Below are 24,379 nucleotides of genomic sequence, written 5' to 3'. Positions count from 1 at the left end.
AAATATATGAATAACATGGCTTATTGGCTATTCTCTGAAATTAGAAGTAGAGATGATTAGAGACAAGCAGAATTAGACCGTCACAGCATTCTTGTGCTATAATTTACAAGGAGGAGATAATATAGATGTGATATATAGTGGCCTGTGGTTGAATTCCAAAATATTGCCACTGATTAAACAATATCTCAATATATTTGGTTGAAGCATTGATTTTTGTCATCTACATTGCTTCATATGGCTTCTAATACCAAAAAAAAAAAAAAAAAACAGAATTGAGAAGAAAAAAGCAGCCCCTGGGCTGCCCCAGCTGTTCATTGGGCTCGCGTCGCTCACTAGGTTCGCTTCAACTGAAGGATAATCACTGGGCCCCCCATTGTAGAAATGGGTCCCTGTTTTTTCCCAGGAGGGGCCCTTGACCTGCAAAACAATCTGAGTCTCTGGTTTAAAGGGTGATGTGTTTTTATTTGTTATTCTTAAACATGAAGATACAAAACCATACCGTTACCGTGGTCCAGCTGTACTGCTGCATCCCTACAGGATACGCAACAGCACTGTCATTGATTAGTTTCCTATAACAGCATGTCCGAGTATGATTGTCCTTATACGACTTTATTCTGACTGCTGCACGGCTCCTTTACATTACACTAACTTTGTTATTCACAACACTGAGTGCTAGTGTACGAGCTTAAAGTGCATATCCTGGACCAAATTCATGTTTTGTTTTGTATATGAAAGTATGTCCCTTTACACACTCATCCAGAAGGGTAATTTTGCATAAGGCCATTTGTCTACAGCAGAAAAAAATAAAATAAAATGCGTCTGGAAAAATCCCAAGGGAGTCTGGAGCCAGATTCGTGACGTCACGTGCGGAAGCGCCAGCAGGCTGCGAGAGCTTTGCACGGTTTCAGTGCACAGCCTGTGTAGACCAAGTTTAACAGTGAGCGATTTTGCATTGAAATATGGAATTGTCACCTGAGCTTCTAAACCCATGGAATCATGTATCAATGCTCATCTATTTATTGCTACATAAATCATATTTTTTTCTAATTACTATTATGTATTTATATATTTCTTCATTTAGAAGAGTACTGGCTACTGTCGGAGAAAGATTTCACAAGCTACACACATGGAATCGGCTAAGCAGGGTTGTATTTACATTTAATGTGTTTTACCTTTAACACGCAACCAGGAGCCAGTTTTCTCGCTTATTCGAGAGAGGAGCTGCTGGCCCTGAAAACAATGGGACGAGCCGGGATACGACGCCCCATCCCGGCCGAGCTGAGGAGGAAACCCAGGGGCTAAGCTAAAGGCTAGGCTAGCAGACAATTTAGCTAGCAGGGAATTTAAACACACTACTTTGGCTGCTTTTTACCCGGCTGTGGACTGTATCTTTTGAATTTCCCTGAGGGAACCCTCCTAAAGGGATCAATAAAGTTCTATCTAATCTAATCTAAGTGCATTATCACTCAGCGCTTTCGTGTTGTTTACTTTTGTGTGTGTCAATAAATAACATTATCCGTCTACCACACAAACACAGGAACACCTAATTTAGAGTATAGTCTCTCTTATTTCGTACCCTGGCAACAGTCAACTTGTGAATTGCCAATTTTCTTGGTCTTTTTCTCGGCTCTGCTTGGTCCTCAGCTTTTTCCAGGTGCCTTGCACGAAGCGCTCCCATTTCTCTCTCATTGTCCGGTGTTTTGGGAAACGATGAGTACTAATCCCATCAAGATTGGTGTTGCTACACCCTCCTACGATACATCTGTTAACCATTTTAATAATTACGCGATAACGTTGAAGAAATTTGCAGAAAACCACCAGGTCGTTTTCTCATAAACAAACCAGCGCTGACGTCGGATTCAGAGGGAGGCGTCCCGCACGCGACGTCACCAAAATCAATGTTTGTCGGGAAATCCAAATGCCAAGTTTTTTCAGAGGCGGACCAATTCGCCTCAAATGGCTTGATTTCAACTGAATTTTTCTGGTATTGCGTAAGATAAAAAAATTGCACAAAATGTGACAGATATTTGACCCAAGTTTAATATAAAATAGGAGAATTACATTGATCTCACTCCTGAATTTACCCGTGAGATGCACTTTAACTCACTGACTGAGCGGTGTGTGAGTAAGAATGGTGAAAGAGTGTACTGATTTAGGAATTTTGGCATCCCAAGACAAACTGCAGCCAAGTAGAGAAGAGGGGAACTCAAACAAGGTCTCTGAGGGAAAAGTGGGAGTGTTTTATGGCTGTCTATGAAATATTTTAATTTTGATCAAGTCAAAAGGTGCTTGGTGTGTTTAGTGAGCTGCCTTGCGTTTCTCTTCTCCTTTCTATTCCTCCATTCGCTTGTTCTTTGGCTCATGCAGATCATACTTGTATACTAGACTAGAAATGGTGATTATGTACATATAAATCTTCCCTCTTATCCTTTACTCCTCAAACACCCCCCCCTTTACTCCATCTCTGTTTCTTTCTTCTGCACGCACACACACACACAGGCTGAGAATTTATTTTTTTTTACGTGGCACGACTGCCCTCAGTGGCTGATCAACAGAACTGCAGAGTTCTAGCTTCTCACACACAAAGCCATACCGTCATTGATGTTGAGTGAGTGTCCAGCGTTCATCCTCTTCTGTCTCTCCTCTTTCTCTTTCTCTGCTTTCTCTTTTGCAAGTTTGGCTTTGCGCATCTTTTCCTCTGCTTCCTTACGTTTCTGATTCTCAATCACGGCTTGCTGTAACACACACACACACACACACAAAATGCAGCTGTGACAAGGACAGGAAGAGGCATATTTCATGTTTGTATCACCCTAGTTTCAAATGTGTACTGTTATTTTTTTTCACTTGAGTAAATGTGGGTTGATGTGTATTCGCTGGTGTTGGTGCGTTTAAATACTTACCGTATAGTACGAGTGAGGATACACTGACTAACTAAAAGGGGGGATTTCAGTGTCTTCACAGAGGTGTTTAATACACTAAAAATAAACAGTGAAGACATGACCTGCTGCTCTCTCTCTCTCACACACACACACACAGAGCAGCTGGCTATGCAGGTGCACTGACTTCTAACTACATCTTTCAACAGTGTGTGTGTGTGTGTGTGTGTGTGTTTACTGTCCCTGACAAAAGCAGCAGCTTTAGACAGACGCAACATTCACTACCGATCTCTTGTGCCTCGGTCACAACCGGCCGTACAGTACGTGCTCCTACGGCCGGTCTACGTGCAAAAAAACACAAGAAACGCACGGAGGGCACGCGTGTGACGTGCTGATTTTCGAGCCGTAGACTGGCCGCAGACCGGCTACAGAGGTTCTTTGTAGCCTAGGTCACAACCGGACGTACGATTTTTTTGGCCGTACGATTTTTGGCGTTTCCCAAATCGCTGCGTTTTTGTTTTTTTTTTTGTTCGTGGAGAAAGACGCACGTTGGCCGTGAGTTTGTCTTGCAACCTGAAAAAAACGTAAGCGCCTGTAGAGTTTGTTTGACATGACAAAGAACCTCTGCGGCTGGTCTACGGCTCGAAAATCAGCACGTCACACGCGCGCCCTCCGTGCGTTTCTTGCGTTTTTTGTACGTAGACCGGTCATAGGAGCACGTGCGGCCGGTTGTGACCGAGGCTTGTCGTGTCAAACAAACTCTATGGGCGCTTACGGTTTTTTCAGGTTGCAAGACAAACTTACGGCCAACGTACGTCTTTCTCCACGAACAAAAAAAACGCAGCGATTTGGGAAACGCCAAAAATCGCACGGCCAAAAAAAATCGTACGTCCGGTTGTGACCTAGGCTTTAATTGACCTTAGAAGTAAATATACATGCATAGAAACCCTATCTTCGGCATCTACACTCTTAACCATTGCTTTTATCTACAGTATCATCATAAATCGTGACTATGTGATGGTCCCAGAGCGTAACCATGACGTCTGACCTTACCTGGAACATGTTCCTAAAGTTGTTGAGGTCCCCAAACAGCTCCTCGGGGCTTATCTTCTTGGGGTCAAACACAAAGTATTTGCCCAGGTCCTCATACTGCTTCTCCATGTTGCTGTGCATCAGCTGGAGCTTCTCGAACTGCTCTCGTGCAATTGCCACAAAACTGTACTCAGACCAGTTAAAGAATATTAACAGCACTATTCCATTCAGGGCTCAGTTACAAAACGCCGCAGAAAGAAACCCGACAGATGTGGCAGAAACGTTTGATTAACATCACTTTTCCTTTATCCGCCGCCCACGGTTTCGTTCTGCATGTACTGTGCATCATACACTTACTAACCATCATCACAATATGGAAAAAATCCACACCTTGAGAAGAATTTTAACCAGTATACTGGACCGTGAACTGACCAGTCACACCACCCAATACTGTAATGAAGCCTAAAGCATTTGCGGTCATGTGAAGGATATCGTCATTTTCTCAACAAACTTGTCCTTGTCATTTTGGGGAGGAGGGAAAGTCTCGATGTCCTTCTCCAGATTCTTGATCTGCTTCCCCATCTGATCCAGATTTTTCTGGAGCGTCTCTGCGGAGACTGTGAGAAAAGCAGAGATGTCTCTTTACATTCCGTGCAAATAATCCATGCTCATCCTAGTTTGTCCTTTTCTCTAGACACCAATATGATTTGGGATACTCCAGCACTTCAAATCAAATCTTTATCCACTGCATATGCAGCACAGGTGAGATTACCACTGACGAGTGCGGAGATGGGAGAAGAGAGGGAAGAAAAAAAAAACATCTAGAAAATCTAGAAAACCATGAACATTCAAAACTCTTCTATAACAGAAGCCTACGGGTAGTTCAGAAATGTAAAACACATTTTGTAGAATGCATTAAAGAACGCTTCAGATTTCTTTAAAAATGTGTAAATTAGCTTTAAATGCGTATAATTCTTTCAGAGACGAGTCTAATTTTTCACTGGGAAGAATTTGTGGTTACAGCAGATTGTGAATACCACAAAATCTTGAGTAAACATCGGTAACTGGAATTACTATTGACTCAAACTGTGGAACGTTCGACAAAACGACAGAAGTTTGATAAGACAAGTTCTCATGTCCATCTTATCCCAAGACAGAAACCATAGATTATGCTTATTTTAAATATTTACCAACTTCCCTAACAACTTGACCAACACCTCTGTTATAAAGTTTCAAAATTCCATATTTTATTCAGAATAGAACATAGATGACATATCAAATGTTTAAACTGAGAAAATCTATCATTTAAAGAGAAAAATTAGGTGATTTTAAATTTCATGACAACACCACATCTCAAAAAAGTTGGGACAAGGCCATGTTTACCACTGTGAGACATCCCCTTTTCTCTTTACAACAGTCTGTAAACGCCTGGGGACTGAGGAGACAAGTTGCTCAAGTTTAGGGATAGGAATGTTAACCCATTCTTGTCTAATGTAGGATTCTAGTTGCTCAACTGTCTTCGGTCTTTTTTGTCGTATCTTCCGTTGTATGATGCGCCAAATGTTTTCTATGGGTGAAAGATCTGGACTGCAGGCTGGCCAGTTCAGTACCCGGACCCTTCTTCTACACAGTATGTGGTTTGGCACTGTCATGTTGGAAAATGCAAGGTCTTCCCTGAAAGAGACGTCGTCTGGATGGGAGCATATGTTGCTCTAGAACCTGGATATAGCTTTCAGCACTGATGGTGTCTTTCCAGATGTGTAAGCTGCCCATGCCACACACACTAATGCAACCCCATACCATCAGAGATGCAGGCTTCTGAACTGAGCGCTGATAACAACTTGGGTCGTCCTTCTCCTCTTTAGTCCGAATGACACGGCGTCCCTGATTTCCATAAAGAACTTCAAATTTTGATTCATCTGACCACAGAACAGTTTTCCACTTTGCCACAGTCCATTTTAAATGAGCCTTGGCCCAGAGAAGACGTCTGCGCTTCTGGATCATGTTTAGATACGGCGGCTTCTTTGAACTATAGAGTTTTAGCTGGCAACGGCGGATGGCACGGTGAATTGTGTTCACAGATAATGTTCTCTGGAAATATTCCTGAGCCCATTTTGTGATTTCCAATACAGAAGCATGCCTGTATGTGATGCAGTGCCGTCTAAGGGCCCGAAGATCACGGGCACCCAGTATGGTTTTCCGGCCTTGACCCTTACGCACAGAGATTCTTCCAGATTCTCTGAATCTTTTGATGATATTATGCACTGTAGATGATATGTTCAAACTCTTTGCAATTTTACACTGTCGAACTCCTTTCTGATATTGCTCCACTAATTGTCGGAGCAGAATTAGGGGGATTGGTGATCCTCTTCCCATCTTTACTTCTGAGAGCCGCTGCCACTCCAAGATGCTCTTTTTATACCCAGTCATGTTAATGACCTATTGCCAATTGACCTAATGAGTTGCAATTTGGTCCTCCAGCTGTTCCTTTTTTGTACCTTTAACTTTTCCAGCCTCTTATTGCCCCGTCCCAACTTTTTTGAGATGTGTTGCTGTCATGAAATTTCAAATGAGCCAATCTTTGGCATGAAATTTCAAAATGTCTCACTTTCGACATTTGATGTGTTGTCTATGTTCTATTGTGAATACAATATCAGTTTTTGAGATTTGAAAATTATTGCATTCCGTTTTTATTTACAATTTGTACCTTGTCCCAACTTTTTTGGAATCGGGGTTGTAGTAAAATTTATGTCCTTTTCATAGAACCGAGAAATGTGCTGAAACGATTCATTTCTGGGAATCACATACATGTTCCACATTTCATTCTTTACAACTGTTTTCTTCATAAGGGCATTGTGCTTATGCCAGCAAACGCGCTGCTTTAGTCGAACACAGAAGGACAATCAGGTGTGTGAACGTGACTAGAAGCAAACAAATGTGTATTACTGAGCTGGGTGGTGTATAATAATGATGGAAGGCACCTCTGCTGGCTTTCTCCAGGTGAATAAGCTCCTCAGGGAAGTGCATGACACTGGGATATTTCTCTTGACACGTGTCTGCCAGGAAATGCAAGAGGGTCTGCTTGTGATCTGCGGACTTGGTGTCTCTGAGCTACATGTGATAAAAGACGACATTGATAAATTATAGCAATACAGCTGCTTGCCATGCATATGTTCACACTACAGAGCAGATGTGTGTAAGACCTTGCACAGGTAGCTAATGCTGAAGCCAAAAGCCTTGGCATTGCGTGAGCCGGCATTCATGTAGTTGCCAACAAGCAGGATAATCTGAAGGAGCTGGGCAAAGTTATCGCTCTTAGTCATCTCCTCACACGCCGCAGTCACGGCCACAATGTCTGGCTTCACGTTATTTATCTGCTCCTCAAACTGCAGCCGGAACAAGATGGCATTGAGCCGCGGCTTCAGACGCTTCACTGCACTTATCTATATCACAGGGAGAGAAAGAGAGAAAAAATGAATCTGTTTGGCTACAGTTAGGCACAGGTCCTATTCATGTTCTCTTCCTCTTGCAAATATTCACGGACAACAACCACCCATTCTCCAACACTTTACTCCCCCAGTTACTTTCAACTTCACTGTGAAAAAGTACAGACCCAAGATCAAACATGGATACAAAAAAACACTGCTTTCCTTTGCTATTACACTAAACAAGACATGTGCTGTTAGACCACAGCTGCATCCGAATTCTCAATATGTACCATTCTCATCTCATCTCATTATCTCTAGCCGCTTTATCCTGTTCTACAGGGTTGCAGGCAAGCTGGAGCCTATCCCAGCTGACTACGGGCGAAAGGCAGGGTACACCCTGGACAAGTCGCCAGGTCATCACAGGGCTGACACATAGACACAGACAACCATTCACACTCACATTCACACCTACGCTCAATTTAGAGTCACCAGTTAACCTAACCTGCATGTCTTTGGACTGTGGGGGAAACCGGAGCACCCGGAGGAAACCCACGCGGACACGGGGAGAACATGCAAACTCCACACAGAAAGGCCCTCGCCGGCCACGGGGCTCGAACCCGGACCTTCTTGCTGTGAGGTGACAGCGCTAACCACTACACCACCGTGCCGTCCCAATATGTACCAACGTCGGTTAAATACCCACTATCTAACCATAACCGTAGTGCATTCTATAAATGTGAGCAAGTAGTAAGGACACAATAAAAATAATTCTCCAAAATAAAAAAACAATATATATATATATACATACACTACCGTTCAAAAGTTTGGGGTCACTTTGAAATGTCCTTATTTTTGAAAGAAAAGCACTGTTCTTTTCAATGAAGATCACTTTAAACTAATCAGAAATACACTCTATACATTGCTAATGTGGTAAATGACTATTCTAGCTGCAAATGTGTGGTTTTTGGTGCAATATCTCCATAGGTGTATAGAGGCCCATTTCCAGCAACTCTCACTCCAGTGTTCTAATGGTACAATGTGTTTGCTCATTGCCTCAGAAGGCTAATGGATGATTAGAAAACCCTTGTACAATCATGTTAGCACAGCTGAAAACAGTTGAGCTCTTTAGAGAAGCTATAAAACTGACCTTCCTTTGAGCAGATTGAGTTTCTGGAGCATCACATTTGTGGGGTCGATTAAATGCTCAAAATGGTCAGAAAAATGTCTTGACTATATTTTCTATTCATTTTACAACTTATGGTGGGAAATAAAAGTGTGACTTTTCATGGAAAACACTAAATTGTCTGGGTGACCCCAAACTTTGGAACGGTAGTGTATATATATTTTTTAAATTGTGCAATGGCAGAAATGTTCGAACAATTCCTGATGCATTTATACAACACTGCAAAAACTGGCTTTGCTTCGTACAGCCATCTTCTTTCTATTTTTCCCAGAGGAATCCTCCTCCTTCAGTTACTCAGAACCACCAGCTGAATTATGGGATAGCGTAGTTTGTACATCTGCATACTATGGATGTAGTAGATCATCCAGGTACCGTTCGACTACTATTAAATATCTCCTGATATTTGGACACCCTACATGCTGCTTTTGGCATACTAACCTTCTGGAAGTATGAGTATTTGGATGCAGCCCAAGTGTTAGAAACCAAGTGGGGTGCAAGAACGAGTCAGCTGAGTTTGGAATGTAAGATGGGTCAAACAGAAACGAGCTTAAATAAATAAAAATCAACAGTAATTGAGTTGTTTTAATAGGAATTACGATTTAATATTGCCCAAGTATATACTGCATATAAAGAAAGTTGCACATTTTATCTACAGTACCAGTGAAAAGTTTGAGAGCACCCAATTCAGTGGTTTTTATTAATTAAAAGTTGCTTCATGTCTTAAAATAATGACAGATGTCGTTTCTCTTTACTTAATTGAGTGCTTCTTGACATATGGATTACTACAGTTGTGGAATAGAACTATTTACTGTATTTTTATTTATTATTTACTGTTTGATATCAAACGCATTAAGGCGGCAGGAAACTGCACTAATTAACTTTTGACGAGGCACCTGTTAATTGAAAAGCATTCCAGGTGACTACCTCATGAAGCTGGTTATGATGATGATGCCAATAGTGTGCAAAGTGTCATCAGTGTAAACACTGGCTACTTTGAAGAATCTAAAATATGAAACATATTGTTTACTGCCTAATTCCAATTTTTTTTTTTTTGTGGTGCGGTTTCCATCAAATCCTGTGCTCTGATTGGCTGGCAAGCGGGTCTGTATCGTACGGTACGGACCCTATGGACCTCTGGCGACTCGCTCATTCACAACAACAAACGTAGCATTTTTTGTCAACATTTACCTTTTTTTTTTTTTTTTTTAAAAGATATTTTTGGGCTTTTTTCACCTTTATTGGATAGGACAGTGTAGAGACAGGAAATGAGCAGGAGAGAGAGAGACGGGGAGGGATCAGGAAACGACCTCGGGTCGAACCCAGGTCCCCGGATTTATGGTATGGCGCCTTATCCACCTGAGCCACGACCCCCCCATCTTTTTTTTTTTTTTAATAAGATTTATTTAGAAGATTATCAAAAGTCTTATAAATGTTTGCCAGCATTTCTCAGGAGAATAGCATTAATTTTACAGCATGGATAGCGATAACGACAGTGTTCACAGCGAAAGCGAGTTTTACTACCCTGAGGAAGAAGAAATAAAAAAAACATTTCAGGAGAAAGCTAAAAACCTCGAACTTGCTAACGCCGAGCAAAAACATGGCTGAATCCTGAATGACTCAATTTTGTATAAATAGGGGACTACATAGGCGGCAAAATGTATTTTTTTCCTGCCATGGAAGTGCACTTGTATACCGAGGAGGAAGCCATTTGCATTACAGCCGTGAATGAGGATTCAAAATGGCGGCTCGGCTCGGTTTTCTCTTTCAGGCGCTCTCATTTTCTGTTAGAATTTGGTAAAGAAAAAAATAAATATATTATTTACCAGCTTAAGGTCGGTCCGTATGGTGAAATACCGTGACCTCGGCCTTGAATACTGACCTCAGCCCAGAGGGCCTCGCTCAGTACTTTCAAGACCTCGGTCACGGTATTTCACCATATGGACCTCCCAGCTGGTAAACAACACATACACACATTTTATATTTTATATATATGTTATTTAATTAGTTTTAGTTTTGATATCTTCAGTATTGTTCTACAATGTATAAAACCCTATGAATGAGTAGGGGTGTACAAACTTTTGACTGGTACTGTACATGCAGTGTATTACACAGGGTGTATAAGGCAATCGTGTTGTTATACCCTAGACACTGCATTATACCAAAACACAGGCGTCATCATTTTTAAAACTTTAGTCTCAAAAAAAAAAAAAAAAAAAAGATCAATTATGGATTAATCTTAGTGTTGGTCCCCATTACAAATGCATTATACTCATTAACATTGTAATTAGCATTGTTAATATGTGTACAGCGTATGAATGTGGGACTGCGTGGGGAATTAGCATCATCATCAGGGACACTGGGACCGCTTCGTTTCAATTAGTCAGTCTTATTGCTTTGCTGATTTATTTCCAATTATAACCTGATTAAAATTACAACCTTTGCATTCTAAAATCTTTAATATATAATTCTTTGTTACTTGCGCCACAGCTCTGCTATATTTATTACTTTATAGTACATGCCATTTGTTTTGCTAGCACTTGGGATAAACATTTGTGCAGTCTCTCGGCTGGACACCGTAAATTCCCACGTTGGATCAGTGTGACCAGCGACAAAGCTTTAAATGCAAATTATGGTTTCATTACTGGAAAAAAATGTAATTCCGTTCCTTGGAATTGGACTTTATTGGCCTGTCAAGAGTGAGACTGTACCTGAGGAATGAGCAAGTGTGTGCGCGTATACTGACCACCACTCCAAACTGCTCAGACTCCGCGAGATCATCATATTCATCCTTCATCTCTAATAACACCTTTAGCTGCTCCTCCTCAGGCAACAGCTTCAGCAAGCTCTGAAACACACACACACACCCCAAGTCAAATAAGATGCAAATGAGGCCCCAGTGTGCATGCAAACTACTGGCAAAGTCACAAACGGACACACACACACACCTGCACCATGTTCTCTGTAAGCACCTTCTCGTTCACCTCCAAAATTGCATTTTTTATCTCCTCATACGGCAATCTGTTCGAGCCCAGGAAAATAGCTACAACACACACACACACACAATGATTCAGGGATACTCAACAACCTGCTGCTGCTTGCTTGATTTGTTAGAGATGATTAGAGAGAAATGTGGGATTAAAACCAGTGCATTCTACACCAACACACCGCCTGTACTCACAGAGATTCTGGGATGATTTAGAATCAAGAACTTTCAGCTCCTTCACTTTCTTCTTTTGAGCTGCTTTATCTTCTCCTCCACTCTGCTCTTTCTTTGCTAAAAAGATTGAGAGAGAGAGAGAGAGAGAGAGAGAGAGAGAGAGAGAGAGAGCTTTGTTAACGTACATATACATGTACTTCATTTCAGTCTGCCACTTTTAGCAAGTCAGTGATGCAGGTAGAGAGAACAAAAAGGTACGGATGAATAAAAAGGGAAATGAGAAAGATACAGATATAGACAGATGAACGACAAGAGATGAAACGTGCATGGATGGATACTCGTGAAAACGACACCCTTTATCTCACTACCAGAGGTGGAACAAACAAATCATACAGATAAGACAGTATTTTTTGTTTTATTTTCGCTCCGAGTAAACGAGCATGGTATTAGATCGAGATCTGATACCAATAACGATATCGATGCATCCCTGGTTGTAAAACATGAAATGACACAGCAGGGTTAAATGTCCAACCTGCTACCTTTGTCTGCGTGTGTTTGCTTTATTAGCGACACTGCTGCGTCGCTATCTTTGATCTCTGGCATGAAATACGTGATTAGTGATGGTGACTGAACTACTCTCAGAAACCCACATCAGTGTAGTTTATTAGGCGACTTATTTTAGATTTTTCCGATCACGGATCCGCCGACGGCAGTTAAATACTACCGCTAGAGAAATAAAAAGTCTGTGCGTATTTTTATTTTAACCGCCGAAACATACAAAAAGAAATGTATCCCTGGTACTAGGTCATATTTCTTTAAGTAAAAAGTATTAGAACTGCAAATACAAACGACAACGTGTTGTATACTGTATATCCATTTCAGCCGAGTCCGAAAATGAAACTATTTACAACATTGAGTATTCACTTGAATGTTTTTATGGTATTCACGACAGTATCAACCTCGTGCTGACCATGGCTGACGCTGACAGCATGGATTCCGAGCTATCGCCTCAACTGTACGTAAGCATAAAGTGTGGTCAAGAAAAGTCTCTTCACCGTCCCACTAACCAAAACATGGGCGATTTCATCTCTCAAGCGTTGAAAGTAAACAATGAAAAGATCAAAACGATCTTTGGTTCTCAGAAAGGTGGTGGTGATGTAACGAGCGCGATGCCGAATATGCCCGCCATAACGTTAGTTCGCGATTTTGGCTGCAAGTATCTGACTGTGGAATTAGAAGAGGATGGTGCTGCAGAGAGTCCTATCGAATCAAGTAACACGAATGTATCAGCCTTCACTGTGCATATAGAGAGCGTGCACGTGACGTCACAAGGTCACGTGATATTCGTTATCCACCATTTTGGACGGCAAGGCCGCGCATAGAACTTAGACGAACCCGTTCTAATTATCAAGTGTGTGGGAGTAGATCTTTCGAGAATGGTTATATCTTGTTCAGCATTTGGTTGTACCAATAGACAGGGCCGAAAGGAGGGCCTGTCATTTTATAGATTCCCCGCAGACGCGGAGAGACGCGCAAAATGGGTGTCCGCTGTGCGAAGAGAAAACTGGAACCCCAGTTCTACCAGCCGAATTTGTAGTGAACACTTCATATCAGGTAGGTGTAATCTTCTAATTCAATACTCCTAGTACATCTGTTAAGTTGATTTTCGGATTGAATGATAACTGCATAGTCGGTGATTTATGATTTTTTTTTCCAGACAAAAACATACATATTTACAACCCTGTCATTATCTGGAACTGAGTTTAGATTACGAACATTCTTACAATAAAACGTCCTGCATAGTCTCTTTATGCTAAACGTCTTAATGCCATTTACCCGTCAGGTTATCAAGTAGACATTCTTCTTCGGAACCTTCCAGAGTTATAGTTGGGATACCCATCCCGCAACAAAATATTTATAAGCTTCCAGGCTCTTGTAAGCTTTGAGGGCTTTGCCAGTGTAACACGATTCACGATTAACGAGAAAATTGTAAATGTCGTGGTAGGCCAGATCGGGCAAATCGCCGGCACCGCAGCTCCGAATTTCCCTGAACAAGGATTGCGGCAAGTTGTACGGATCTGCAATCCCCAACCTGGAACACTTTTCCACGTAACGCTGCCTCACGTCACCTTCAAGATGCTGAACCAACTTAGACAAGTAATCGCGCGATGTAGATGGGGTATTTTCTGAATTTTCTTGGGGATTACTCCCTCGATCCATTACGCTCGCGCAAGGTAAACAATCCTGAAGCCGTCCAATATGGCAGAGTAAACACGGACGGGTCACGTGACTGCACATCTCCCCCCCCCCCCTCTCTCTCTCTCTCTCTCTCTCTCTCTCTCTCTCTCATATATATATATATATATATATATATAAGGGCTGTCAAAGTTAACGCGATAATAACGCGTTAACGCGATCTCAATTTATCACGATTAAAAAAAATAGTGCCGTTAACGCAAATTCTAATTTGGCCCTGCGAGTCACCCGTAGTTCCTGTTGAGGCTTGTCGCGCGCTGCTTCAATAAGAGTACGTGTGAGTGATGGAGAAAGGCATAGACATATAAACATAGACACCGCCTTCTGCGTAGAATCATACGTCATCCTCGCCGCCACATTGGATGGGGCAAAGTCTAGACAGTAGCTGAGAATAAAGACGCCTCATTCATGTGCTGCGTTTAACTGTACCAACAGGTTTACCGTCCAAACGAGATCACATGGGATTACCTTTCACAGGTGAGACTGGAAAAATACTTTTCAATACTGTTCCTTCAGTCTTCAGTTTCCCAACTCATCTCCACCGGGTAGGTGTAGAGTTATAAGCAGTGAGAATTAGAGAATACAGTGCCACACTATGATGGTTTTTAACCTTTCTGAATGTGAAGGAATCAGTGATGTATTTTGTTTTGGTATGACGTTAGAACCTGGCCGAACTCAGTTTGACGCTCATTCAGCTCACTTTATTCAGCGAGAGTAGGTCTGTGTGGTGACTCAATAAATAAAACAGTACATTTTTATTTTCATTCACTATTTCCAGTTTTTCCACTATTTCCATCATTTATCATATTCAGTCTTGTAGGTTGGTTATTGTGGCCTCAGGTTTTGGTAGCTTGCTACGGTATGCTGACTGATTAGCTTACCTGAGCTATCTATCGCGGATCTGTCGCTAGTTTGCAGTGTACAGGGTATTTCGCACACTATTTATAACCATCACATTAAAAGTTGTGTGTGTTGTTTTTGGTGCCTGTTTGTTTCCCAAATATATACGTGTGTGTCTTAATGGGTGAATAAAAGGCATCGAGTTAAATATTATTGTAGAAAGGGGCTTTATGAAGTTCAGTCCATTTACTTGCATTGGTTTACGGGGAAGATTTGCCACATCCAATATGGCGGACACTCTGACGTATCCCAGCAACGGGCCACCAGCTCAATGCGGCGTCTATGTAACATTTCATTTTAAAAGCCTTATTAAAGGGGCCGGAAGGAATCCTGTTTGGGAACCGAAGGATTTCATCTCTGCTTTTTGCGGATGATGTTGTCCTGTTGGCTTCTTCAAACCAGGACCTTCAGCATGCACTGGGGCGGTTTGCAGTCGAGTGTGAAGCGGCTGGGATGAGAATCAGCACCTCCAAGTCCGAGGCCATGGTTCTCGACCGGAAAAGGGTGGCTTGTCCTCTCCAGGTTGGTGGAGAAGTCCTGCCTCAAGTGGAGGAGTTTAAGTATCTCGGGATCTTGTTCACGAGTGAGGGAAGGATGGAGCGTGAGATCGACAGGCGGATCGGTGCAGCCTCCGCAGTGATGCGGTCGCTTTACCAGTCCGTCATGGTGAAGAAGGAGCTGAGCCAAAAGGCGAAGCTCTCAATTTACCGGTCGATCTACGTTCCGACTCTCACCTATGGTCATGAGCTTTGGGTAATGACCGAAAGAACAAAATCGCGGATACAAGCGGCTGAAATGAGTTTCCTTCGCAGGGTGGCTGGGCGCTCCCTTAGAGATAGGGTGAGAAGCACAGTCACTCGGGAGGAGCTCGGAGTAGAGCCGCTGCTCCTCCACATCGAGAGGAATCAGCTGAGGTGGCTCGGGCATCTTTTTCGGATGCCTCCTGGACGCCTCCCTGGGGAGGTGTTCCAGGCATGTCCCCCCGGGAGGAGGCCCCGGGGAAGACCCAGGACACGCTGGAAGGACTATGTCTCTCGGCTGGCCTGGGAACGCCTCGGTGTTCTTCCCGAGGAGCTGGCCGAGCTGTCTGGGGAAAGGGAAGTTTGGGCTTCCATGCTTAGACTGCTGCCTCCGCGACCCGGTCCCAGATAAGCGGAAGACGACGAGACGAGCCTTATTCATTTACACAGATTAAAAAAAAATGTGATTAATCGCGATTAACTATATGAAATCCTGAGATTAATCGCGATTAAATTTTTTAATCGTTTGACAGCCCTAATATATATATGTGTGTGTGTATGCATGTAAAGTGTGTCTCTTGAATTTAAATTATTTTATCATCTTAATCCGACATTGAAATTTTGCCATGCAAAAAAAAAATTGGACAAGGACACTTATTTTTATTTCGAACGACATCATCAAAAACATGTTGAAAAAATCCGTGAACCTAAAGATAAAAAGCGGGTGGCCTTACAAGACCATATCTCTGGTGCTTGGACTTCTGTGCGGCGCAAAACAGAGAAACAAAAAATAGCAGAGCTAAAAAATCCGAGGAGAAGTTACTCATGTGACTGGACAACCACAGCCTTGAGGAGAAATAAACACGCATGTGCCTTTCTGCATCTCTACCACCCTGGAGTTCATTCACAGCAAGGTCAGTGGCCAGACTGCAGGAGTAGCTTCGCTGGAGAACAGAGGAAACCGACACAAAGCCCCCGCAGCAAGTAAAAAAACAAGCAAGCAATCGCAACGTCCGCACAGCTTCTTCCGTCCCTGTGTAATGTTAATTTGAGCTCTGCCTCGTTCGGATGGAGACGGAGATATTCCTGTACAGCCTTTAATCTGAATTCCTTGTATCATATTTCTACTGTAATAAACAAAACTGCCACATGGTCTCCGTATGCTTTCCTTTGTACCACTCTTCTTTCATGCTTGGCCATCTGCTTGTCTTTTCTTTCACTCCTCCAGCCCTTTCTCATTTGGAGAAACTTCCATTTTCCCCCCCTCTCATTTCCCTTCATTTTTAGCTCACTCCATCCATCCATCCATCCAGGCCTGGCTGCTCTGTTCCTCCCCCCCTCCTTTGCTCTGAATATTAGATTACAGCGACATATGGAATCACTAAAAGAGGCTTTTGCATTACACTGTGCCTCGAACCCTCTCCATCTCTGTCAAACATCCAACATCTCACACATACTAACTTTTTTTAAAACACACAACATGGACACTACCCAACAGAGGTCTTCCACTAATCAGCCCCAGCTCAGCTTTCTTCACTCTGTCCTTCATGCTGTTTAACTCGCTGAACTGAGAGCCTTTGTTTTTCTTGGCACTCACTTCAGTCCTTACATGATTCTCTCTCTCTCTCTCTCTCTCTCTCTCTCTTTCCCCTGGCCTGCATGCTTACTTTTATTGACTTTTTCCACCATTTTTTCCCTTTCATACTTTGATGTTCTTTAGCCAACTGTAGGAGGTCAGCAGAGCTTGAGCTCCAGAACCGAACCGCCCCCACAAGCCGCGTTGCTCTCCCTTACCCACAATCCCACTGAAGTGCAGCAGAGGTGATACTAGAACATAAGCATGTGGGCTTAGAGGTGAGAGATCAGGTCACTCAGTAAATGTTTAAATCAAAGCATGCTTTTACCGTACTTGCCCGGGCTTTGTTATCATCATCTACAAATACTGAGAGATTTTAATGCAGAAAGAGAGGGACAGAAAAGAGAGGAAAAGTTGTCTCTCCACTTTCACGTACTAACGGGGATGGCGCGGTGGTGTAGTGGTTAGCGCTGTCGCCTCACAGCAAGAAGGTTCTAGCCCAATGGCCGACGGGGGTCTCTCTGTGTGGAGTTTGCATGTTCTCCTCACAGTCCAAAGACATGCAGGTTAGGTTAAAGGAACAGTCCACCGTACTTCCATAATGAAATATGCTCTTATCTGAATTGAGACGAGCTGCTCCGTACCTCTCCGAGCTTTGCGCGACCTCCCAGTCAGTCAGACGCAGTCAGACGCGCTGTCACTCCTGTTAGCAATGTAGCTAGGCTCAGCATGGCCAATGGTATTTTTTTGGGCTGTAGTTAGATGCGACCAAACTCTTCCGCGTTTTTCCTGTTTACATAGGTTTATATGACCAGTGATATGAAACAAGTTCAGTTAGACAAATTGAAACGTAGCGATTTTCTATGCTATGGAAAGTGCGCACTATAATGACAGGCGTACTAACACCTTCTGCGCGCTTCGGCAGCACATTGATATCTGAGCTCCGTATCAGTGAGCTGCCGAAGCGCGCAGAAGGTGTTAGTACGCCTGTCATTATAGTGCGCACTTTCCATAGCATAGAAAATCGCTACGTTTCAATTTGTCTAACTGAACTTGTTTCATATCACTGGTCATATAAACCTATGTAAACAGGAAAAACGCGGAAGAGTTTGGTCGCATCTAACTACAGCCCCAAAAAATACCATTGGCCATACTGAGCCTAGCTACATTGCTAACAGGAGTGACAGCGCGTCTGACTGACTGGGAGGTCGCGCAAAGCTCGGACAGGTACGGAGCAGCTCGTCTCAATTCAGATAAGAGCATATTTCATTATGGAAATACGGTGGACTGTTCCTTTAACTGGTGACTCTAAAGCTGTGTTCACATATATATACACTGGTACGATACTGGTATAACTGTATCGATACAAAGTATACCGGTACAGTTTAGTGCATCCGTCCACACACACTAGTGAGAAATGTTTGCGGTTTTCTTTCACAGTAGTTGAAATGCGTGTGCGCGAAATGTTTCCATGGTTACCGAGCGGTGGCGATCACTCGACAGTTGTCTGTACACGTCAATATTTTGACGTGTACCCCTCAACTGTTCCTGGCATCGCTCGTCTCCCCAAAGCTCCAACAAACACATGACTTCGTCTTTGCTCCATGTAGCTCCACGGTCGTTTTGAGCCATTTTGACGTTTTATTTACAGCTGGAAAGCACGTGCGTATTGTATTGTATGAATAAACCGGAAGAAGTAGGAATGGTTCATTGCGCATGCGCATTATATTTGTATCGATACAGAACCGCTTCATCTGTCCACACTACAGTGAAGCGCTACAGTACCGATACTGTACCGGTACGAAACCCATACATTTGTGGGTTTCGTACCGATACAGTTATACCGCTACAGTACCGCTATAGTTGCTAGTGTGGACAGGTGTTGCGGTACGAAAGTAGTATTGTATCGGTACAAAATCCCTAGTGTGGACAGGGTATTAATTGACCGTAGGTGTGAATGGTTGTCTGTGTCTATGTGTCAGCCCTGTGATGACCTGGCGACTTGTCCAGGGTGTACCCCGCCTTTCGCACGTAGTCAGCTGGGATAGGCTCCAGCTTGCCTGCGACCCTGTAGAACAGGATAAGCGGTTACGAATAATGGCTGGACGGACGGACGGACATGCTAATGAAAGTTCCCGAGAGACAATAAACGTGAGTTTTAGGGGACTGCGTTTTGTCAAGTTGCAAAATGTTGTAAAACCCACAAAGGAACTGTTTTTGAAAGGAAACATTTCATCATAAATTTTATTGTAAGGATTTTGGTAATATACCTCTACAGTGAACTAACCGTTAGAAGTAACAGTAACATCACTGTTAGGAGGAACACACAACCTTTCGGATATTAATTCTAGAAAAGAACAGTTACTGTTTGACAGGAAAACTACAGCGCGTTTTCTTATTCATTCAATAACCTGCTGATACGAAAGAATAAAAATCTAGCCGATAAAAATCAACGGCCTGCTGTTTATGATGACCTTGGTGAAAATGTTGGGAGGGGGGAACTTGAACACGATTTGTGAAAAGTATCAAATCTTGATGTATGACACAGTTTGCACATCATACAGTGGAGGAACTTATAGAAAACAGGGAAAGCTAGGAGGAGATCTCTTTCGCCCGCCAAAAAGAAAAAACACCTTAATAACAAGCAAAATAAAGTGCGTGTGTATTAATACCACACAATCCAGACCCTCCGTTAAAGGACATGGGACATGAAACATAAATGCACGCTATATCAGTTTCTTTCCATTAAAAATATGAATTAATTGCATCAAAAAATACAAAATCATCTATTAAATTCAGCAAAATCGTTATATTCGTGATGATTATATGGCATTTCTGCTCGAGCTCCGATATGCATATTTTACAACCGGAAGAGCCGCTGTCACATGATCATAGGTCACAAAAACTTTCGGGCACAGCACAAGCGGGTAGATGAATGGAGAAGTGAATGACAAGAAAATTGTTTTTATAGTCTTTAACGTACATTGGACATCATGGTGTATTGTGCTGCTTATGGTTGCAGTAATTCCAATGGGAAATGCCCTGGAGTAAGTTTTTTTGCATTCCCCAAGGACCCGAAGCTGAGGAAAGTGTGGGCTCACTACTGCCGTAGAAAAAACTTTGCACCTACTGTTTCCCACAAACTGTGTTCGGACCATTTCACTGAGGATTCTTTCAACATTAATACTCGGGTACTGAGCGATATTAATTGCCAAGCCAAATTTAAGAGGCCGTATAGCCGGGTTGATGGAGGCAGTGATAGCGCCATAATATTGAGGTATTTCACTCACGTGACCAAGTCATGTGACGCTGCCATTTTGGACGGCACGGCTCGAATCAGTTTGAATGCGAGGAAGGCGACAAACGAAAAAAATAAAAGAAAAAGGAGCGAGATGCAGAAAACACCTTCACTATCCAGCGACGTAGGGCATTTACAGGGCGAGCAGAGGGAGAGGTATTTGCAAAAATTGAGGTTAGCAGGCTGAGAGAACGACGTTTACCTGCTTACACCAGGATTGTTCACTGACGGCTACGGTTTGTTCACATTTTCATTTACTTTCGGTCCTCAGGATAAACAAAATGTTATTAAATGTCATTGAAATAACTTCTTAGTCTGTTGAGACATGGCCCGTTATAAATTTTTCCTTTACTGTATTTACTAGTTTACTGAGCGCGCTCCGGGGCCGGCCGGCTGGCTAGCGCTCCGGGGCCGGCCGGCCGCCTGGCTAGTGCTCTGGGGCCGGCTGGCTGCCTGGCTAGTGCTCCGGGGCCGGCTGGCTAGTGCTCCGGGGCCGGCTGGCTCAGTAAACTAGTAAATCCAGTAAAGGAAAAACTTGAGACTGAAAGGTTTTAACAGTCATCCAAATGACTGAACGTAAACATTGCTACAGTAACATACTAGCTACTGTTGTTGACATTAGCTAGCTTGCCGTCCAAAATGGCGGACACCGGGGCGTCACGTGACCCTGTGACGTCAGGTGAAATACCTCAATACAGGGCCTAACATTCCTACAACTGTAGAGACAGTCAAGAAATCCTGTAACATTAATGGACATTTAAATAAATGTTAAGTTATGTTGTTAAGTTATGTTGGTAAGTTTGTTTAACTTTTCATCTCTTTCGCCAAATGGCGTAGTGTTGTTGGCTGTGTGATGGCGTTTCGCCATTTTGAATGTTTTCATCTCGGACTCTGGAAGCATTGTATATCAATCAATCTCGAAAAATATCAAAAAAAACTAGCTTGCAACGGACTTTAGCTAGATCTATGATGAACTTTCAATGTATGATACAAAAATAATACTTCTTTCAACAGATCGTTAGCCTTTGAGCAGAATTGTTTTTAACTTACCAGGAAGTGTTATCGAGCCGACCGCTTTCAGTTTCATGGGGATTGAATGAACTCTCACTCTCAGAATCATCTGACCCGTCAGAGTAAATACAAGATCCATGTTCATGTGAATTTCCAGCTATCGGTTCGAATCGATAGGGTCTAACTTCACATCTCTGTGAAACATCGGGAATGTCACTGTCGATGGTGTCCATTTTGGTAACCTGTTTACATTAGATTCCCAAGCGCTGGCTCCTTGGAAAGTTTTTGTGACGTCACGGGTCACGTGACCACCTAGCTCATTAACGAATCCTTGTTTTACGCTGATGTATAAAAAAGTTGAATGATGTGATGATTTTCACATTTTTGACGCCCTGCAGTGATTTAGATGGCATTTCTTATGTCCTTTATACATAATTATACCCAGAAAAAAAGCCCATGTCCCATATCCTTTAAGAGTAGACTGGCGTGGGATTCATAAAATGGGACCCATGTTCAAAATGGCTGCTGCCTGCCTCATTCTCCTGCTCTGTCTCTCTCTCTCTGTCTCTCACACACACACACAAAAACACACAGCAATAATTTCTCATTTATGAGCAGATGGCACCTCTGGTGGTGATCATGAATAGTGCAACCACAACTTGGGCCCCATCTACAGCAGTGTTACATCAACAATCCATCCATCACAGGCTGTGTGTGCACATGTTTATGAAAAGAGAAAAACACAGACATGAAATTTTGCGAACTCTTCACTACACCTCTAACGCTGACGCGGTTTCCTACATGGGTTGTTCCCCCCTTTCCTTTGCCTTAATCAACAGCTGTGTACTGCCAATGGACCCAGACAACAGGGTGAGGGAGGGGGGGAGTGCTGTGTTACCAAACGCACACCAGAGTGGCCTGCCAGCTGTCTTACTCAATCACACTTGTTCCCTCTTTATTGTTAAAACAAAGACAAGAACTTAATGTGCTGAACATATCCTTCAGTGCGACTCAGCAAGACGCTAAAGCTCCATTACACACACACACACACACACACACACTTCCATCCTCTTCCTGCTTTGTAACATTTATAAACTCTGATGGAGAGAGAGAGAGATGCAGTGTATAAAGTGAGCCTTGCCGATCAGCCGGCTTCACACACTTTTCCTCAAAGAGACTTGAACAGAGACGAGCTGTTCATTCTCGTCTGTCTTTCATTAAAGTGAGAGCAGCTTGCTGTTATTTTCGATGACAGCCTCCATTGTTCACAGGGAATGAGAGTTTGATGGAGCTCTGGTGCCTCTGGTGGCCACATGCAGCTACTGCTGCGTGAACTTTCAGCAAACTTTACTTGCGCCTTAAAACTTTTGGCTCCCTGGTGCTTTCAAACTTGGTGGGAAAAAAAAAGTATCATCCAAGAACAAACTAATGGGTTGACGATCCATCTTCAGGATCCATGAAAGCCTGGTGAAAACCTGAAAGAATGTTTCTTGTCTTTGTGGTGCGTGGAACGTTCTCGCTGTGAAACGCTGTACTCAAACACAAACGCACACGCTTGAACGTCTAGATGCTGCTCTGTGTGGGTTTGTCAGATGGCAGAAGACCTTTAATCTTTAAATGTCCACACTTCTGTGCCCCATCGACAGTGTGAGAGAGCACGCGGGGCGGGGGGGAGTTTTCACAGCTCTAGTTACTGAGGGTAACCTTGGAGCTGAAAGAATCCCTTCTTTGTGTTTTTGTCCTGAAAGGAAGTGGAAAGAATGGAGGAAGTGAGGGAGAGGGAAAGAGGGGGGTGACTCAGGGCCAGATGGCAGGGTGTGGTGTTAGAAACAAGAGAACGGGGGAGGTGCTTGGCCTGAAGAGGGAGGAGTAAAGCCAAGGGTCTGGGTTAAGGGGCGGGGTCTGGAAGTTGCTCACATGCGCTCCCCTGGTGTATGAAAGACGCAAGGGCAGCATGGGGGAATTTAATAACATGATCTTGGTTATTTCTGATATAAAGCTCCGATATAAAACTCATCCGGGGCTGCAGAGGATTTTCTACAAATCAATGAGGATCCAATGCATTGATCAACCAAGCAAAAGCTTTAATCTAAGCAACACAGCAAGTTAAATAAATTCTTCAAGGTGACTCCTGATGTGCTTGTCCGTTCTCAGTATATTTCCGATTTTAACACAACACGAATAGCAGTAAAATTTATTTTAGGAACGAAAGACCAAAATGGCACTTTAAACAAACAAACGAACAAAATGGAAGGGTTCTACAAGGCACCGAAATATTTTTAATATGTGTTTCAGCGCTGTGCTAAAATCACTACTGAAGCGTGTAGTTATAGAAATGGATTTTTTTTTTAAAAACACACTATAAAAACATGCAAACTAAACTTGCATCATTTTCCCCATCAGGCTCTCCGTAACTTATCAAAAAAAAAAAAATCACCTTCCTTTATTATCTCATTCTCATCTCATTATCTCTAGCCGCTTTTATCCTTCTACAGGGTCGCAGGCAAGCTGGAGCCTATCCCAGCTGACTACGGGCGAAAGGCGGGGTACACCCTGGACAAGTCGCCAGGTCATCACAGGGCTGACACATAGACACAGACAACCATTCACACTCACATTCACACCTACGGTCAATTTAGAGTCACCAGTTAACCTAACCTGCATGTCTTTGGACTGTGGGGGAAACTGGAGCACCCGGAGGAAACCCACGTGGACACGGGGAGAACATGCAAACTCCACACAGAAAGGCCCTCGCCGGCCACGGGGCTCGAACCCAGGACCTTCTTGCTGTGAGGCGACGGCGCTAACCACTACACCACCGTGCCGCCCCACCTTCCTTTATTAATCAAATATATTTATGAAATTAATTTCAAATTATGAAATTAATTTCAGATGCTTTCTGTTAAATAATTAATATTG

General features: G+C 43.0%; 1 protein-coding gene across 1 annotated transcript in view; it reads right to left on the bottom strand.

The window, feature by feature from the left end:
* The window catches only part of LOC132882000 (protein diaphanous homolog 1), a 64,349-nt gene that overhangs the window by 33,844 nt on the left and 6,126 nt on the right, over window positions 1–24,379 (bottom strand). Inside the window, exons 2-9 of the mRNA XM_060915145.1 lie at window positions 11,701–11,796; window positions 11,468–11,562; window positions 11,266–11,367; window positions 7,115–7,354; window positions 6,893–7,022; window positions 4,404–4,528; window positions 3,933–4,097; window positions 2,594–2,735 (exon numbers count right to left, since the gene is read on the bottom strand). Of these exons, the coding sequence (XP_060771128.1) occupies window positions 2,594–2,735; window positions 3,933–4,097; window positions 4,404–4,528; window positions 6,893–7,022; window positions 7,115–7,354; window positions 11,266–11,367; window positions 11,468–11,476 (913 nt within the window). The 5' untranslated portion in view covers window positions 11,477–11,562; window positions 11,701–11,796. The remainder of the gene's footprint in view (window positions 1–2,593; window positions 2,736–3,932; window positions 4,098–4,403; window positions 4,529–6,892; window positions 7,023–7,114; window positions 7,355–11,265; window positions 11,368–11,467; window positions 11,563–11,700; window positions 11,797–24,379) is intronic.

This window comes from Neoarius graeffei, chromosome 2 (genome assembly GCF_027579695.1).
Source record: "Neoarius graeffei isolate fNeoGra1 chromosome 2, fNeoGra1.pri, whole genome shotgun sequence".
Classification (NCBI taxonomy): Eukaryota; Metazoa; Chordata; class Actinopteri; order Siluriformes; family Ariidae; genus Neoarius; species Neoarius graeffei.
The sequence above is the reverse complement of the archived record's forward strand: the minus strand, read 5'-3'. Positions and strand labels throughout refer to the sequence as shown.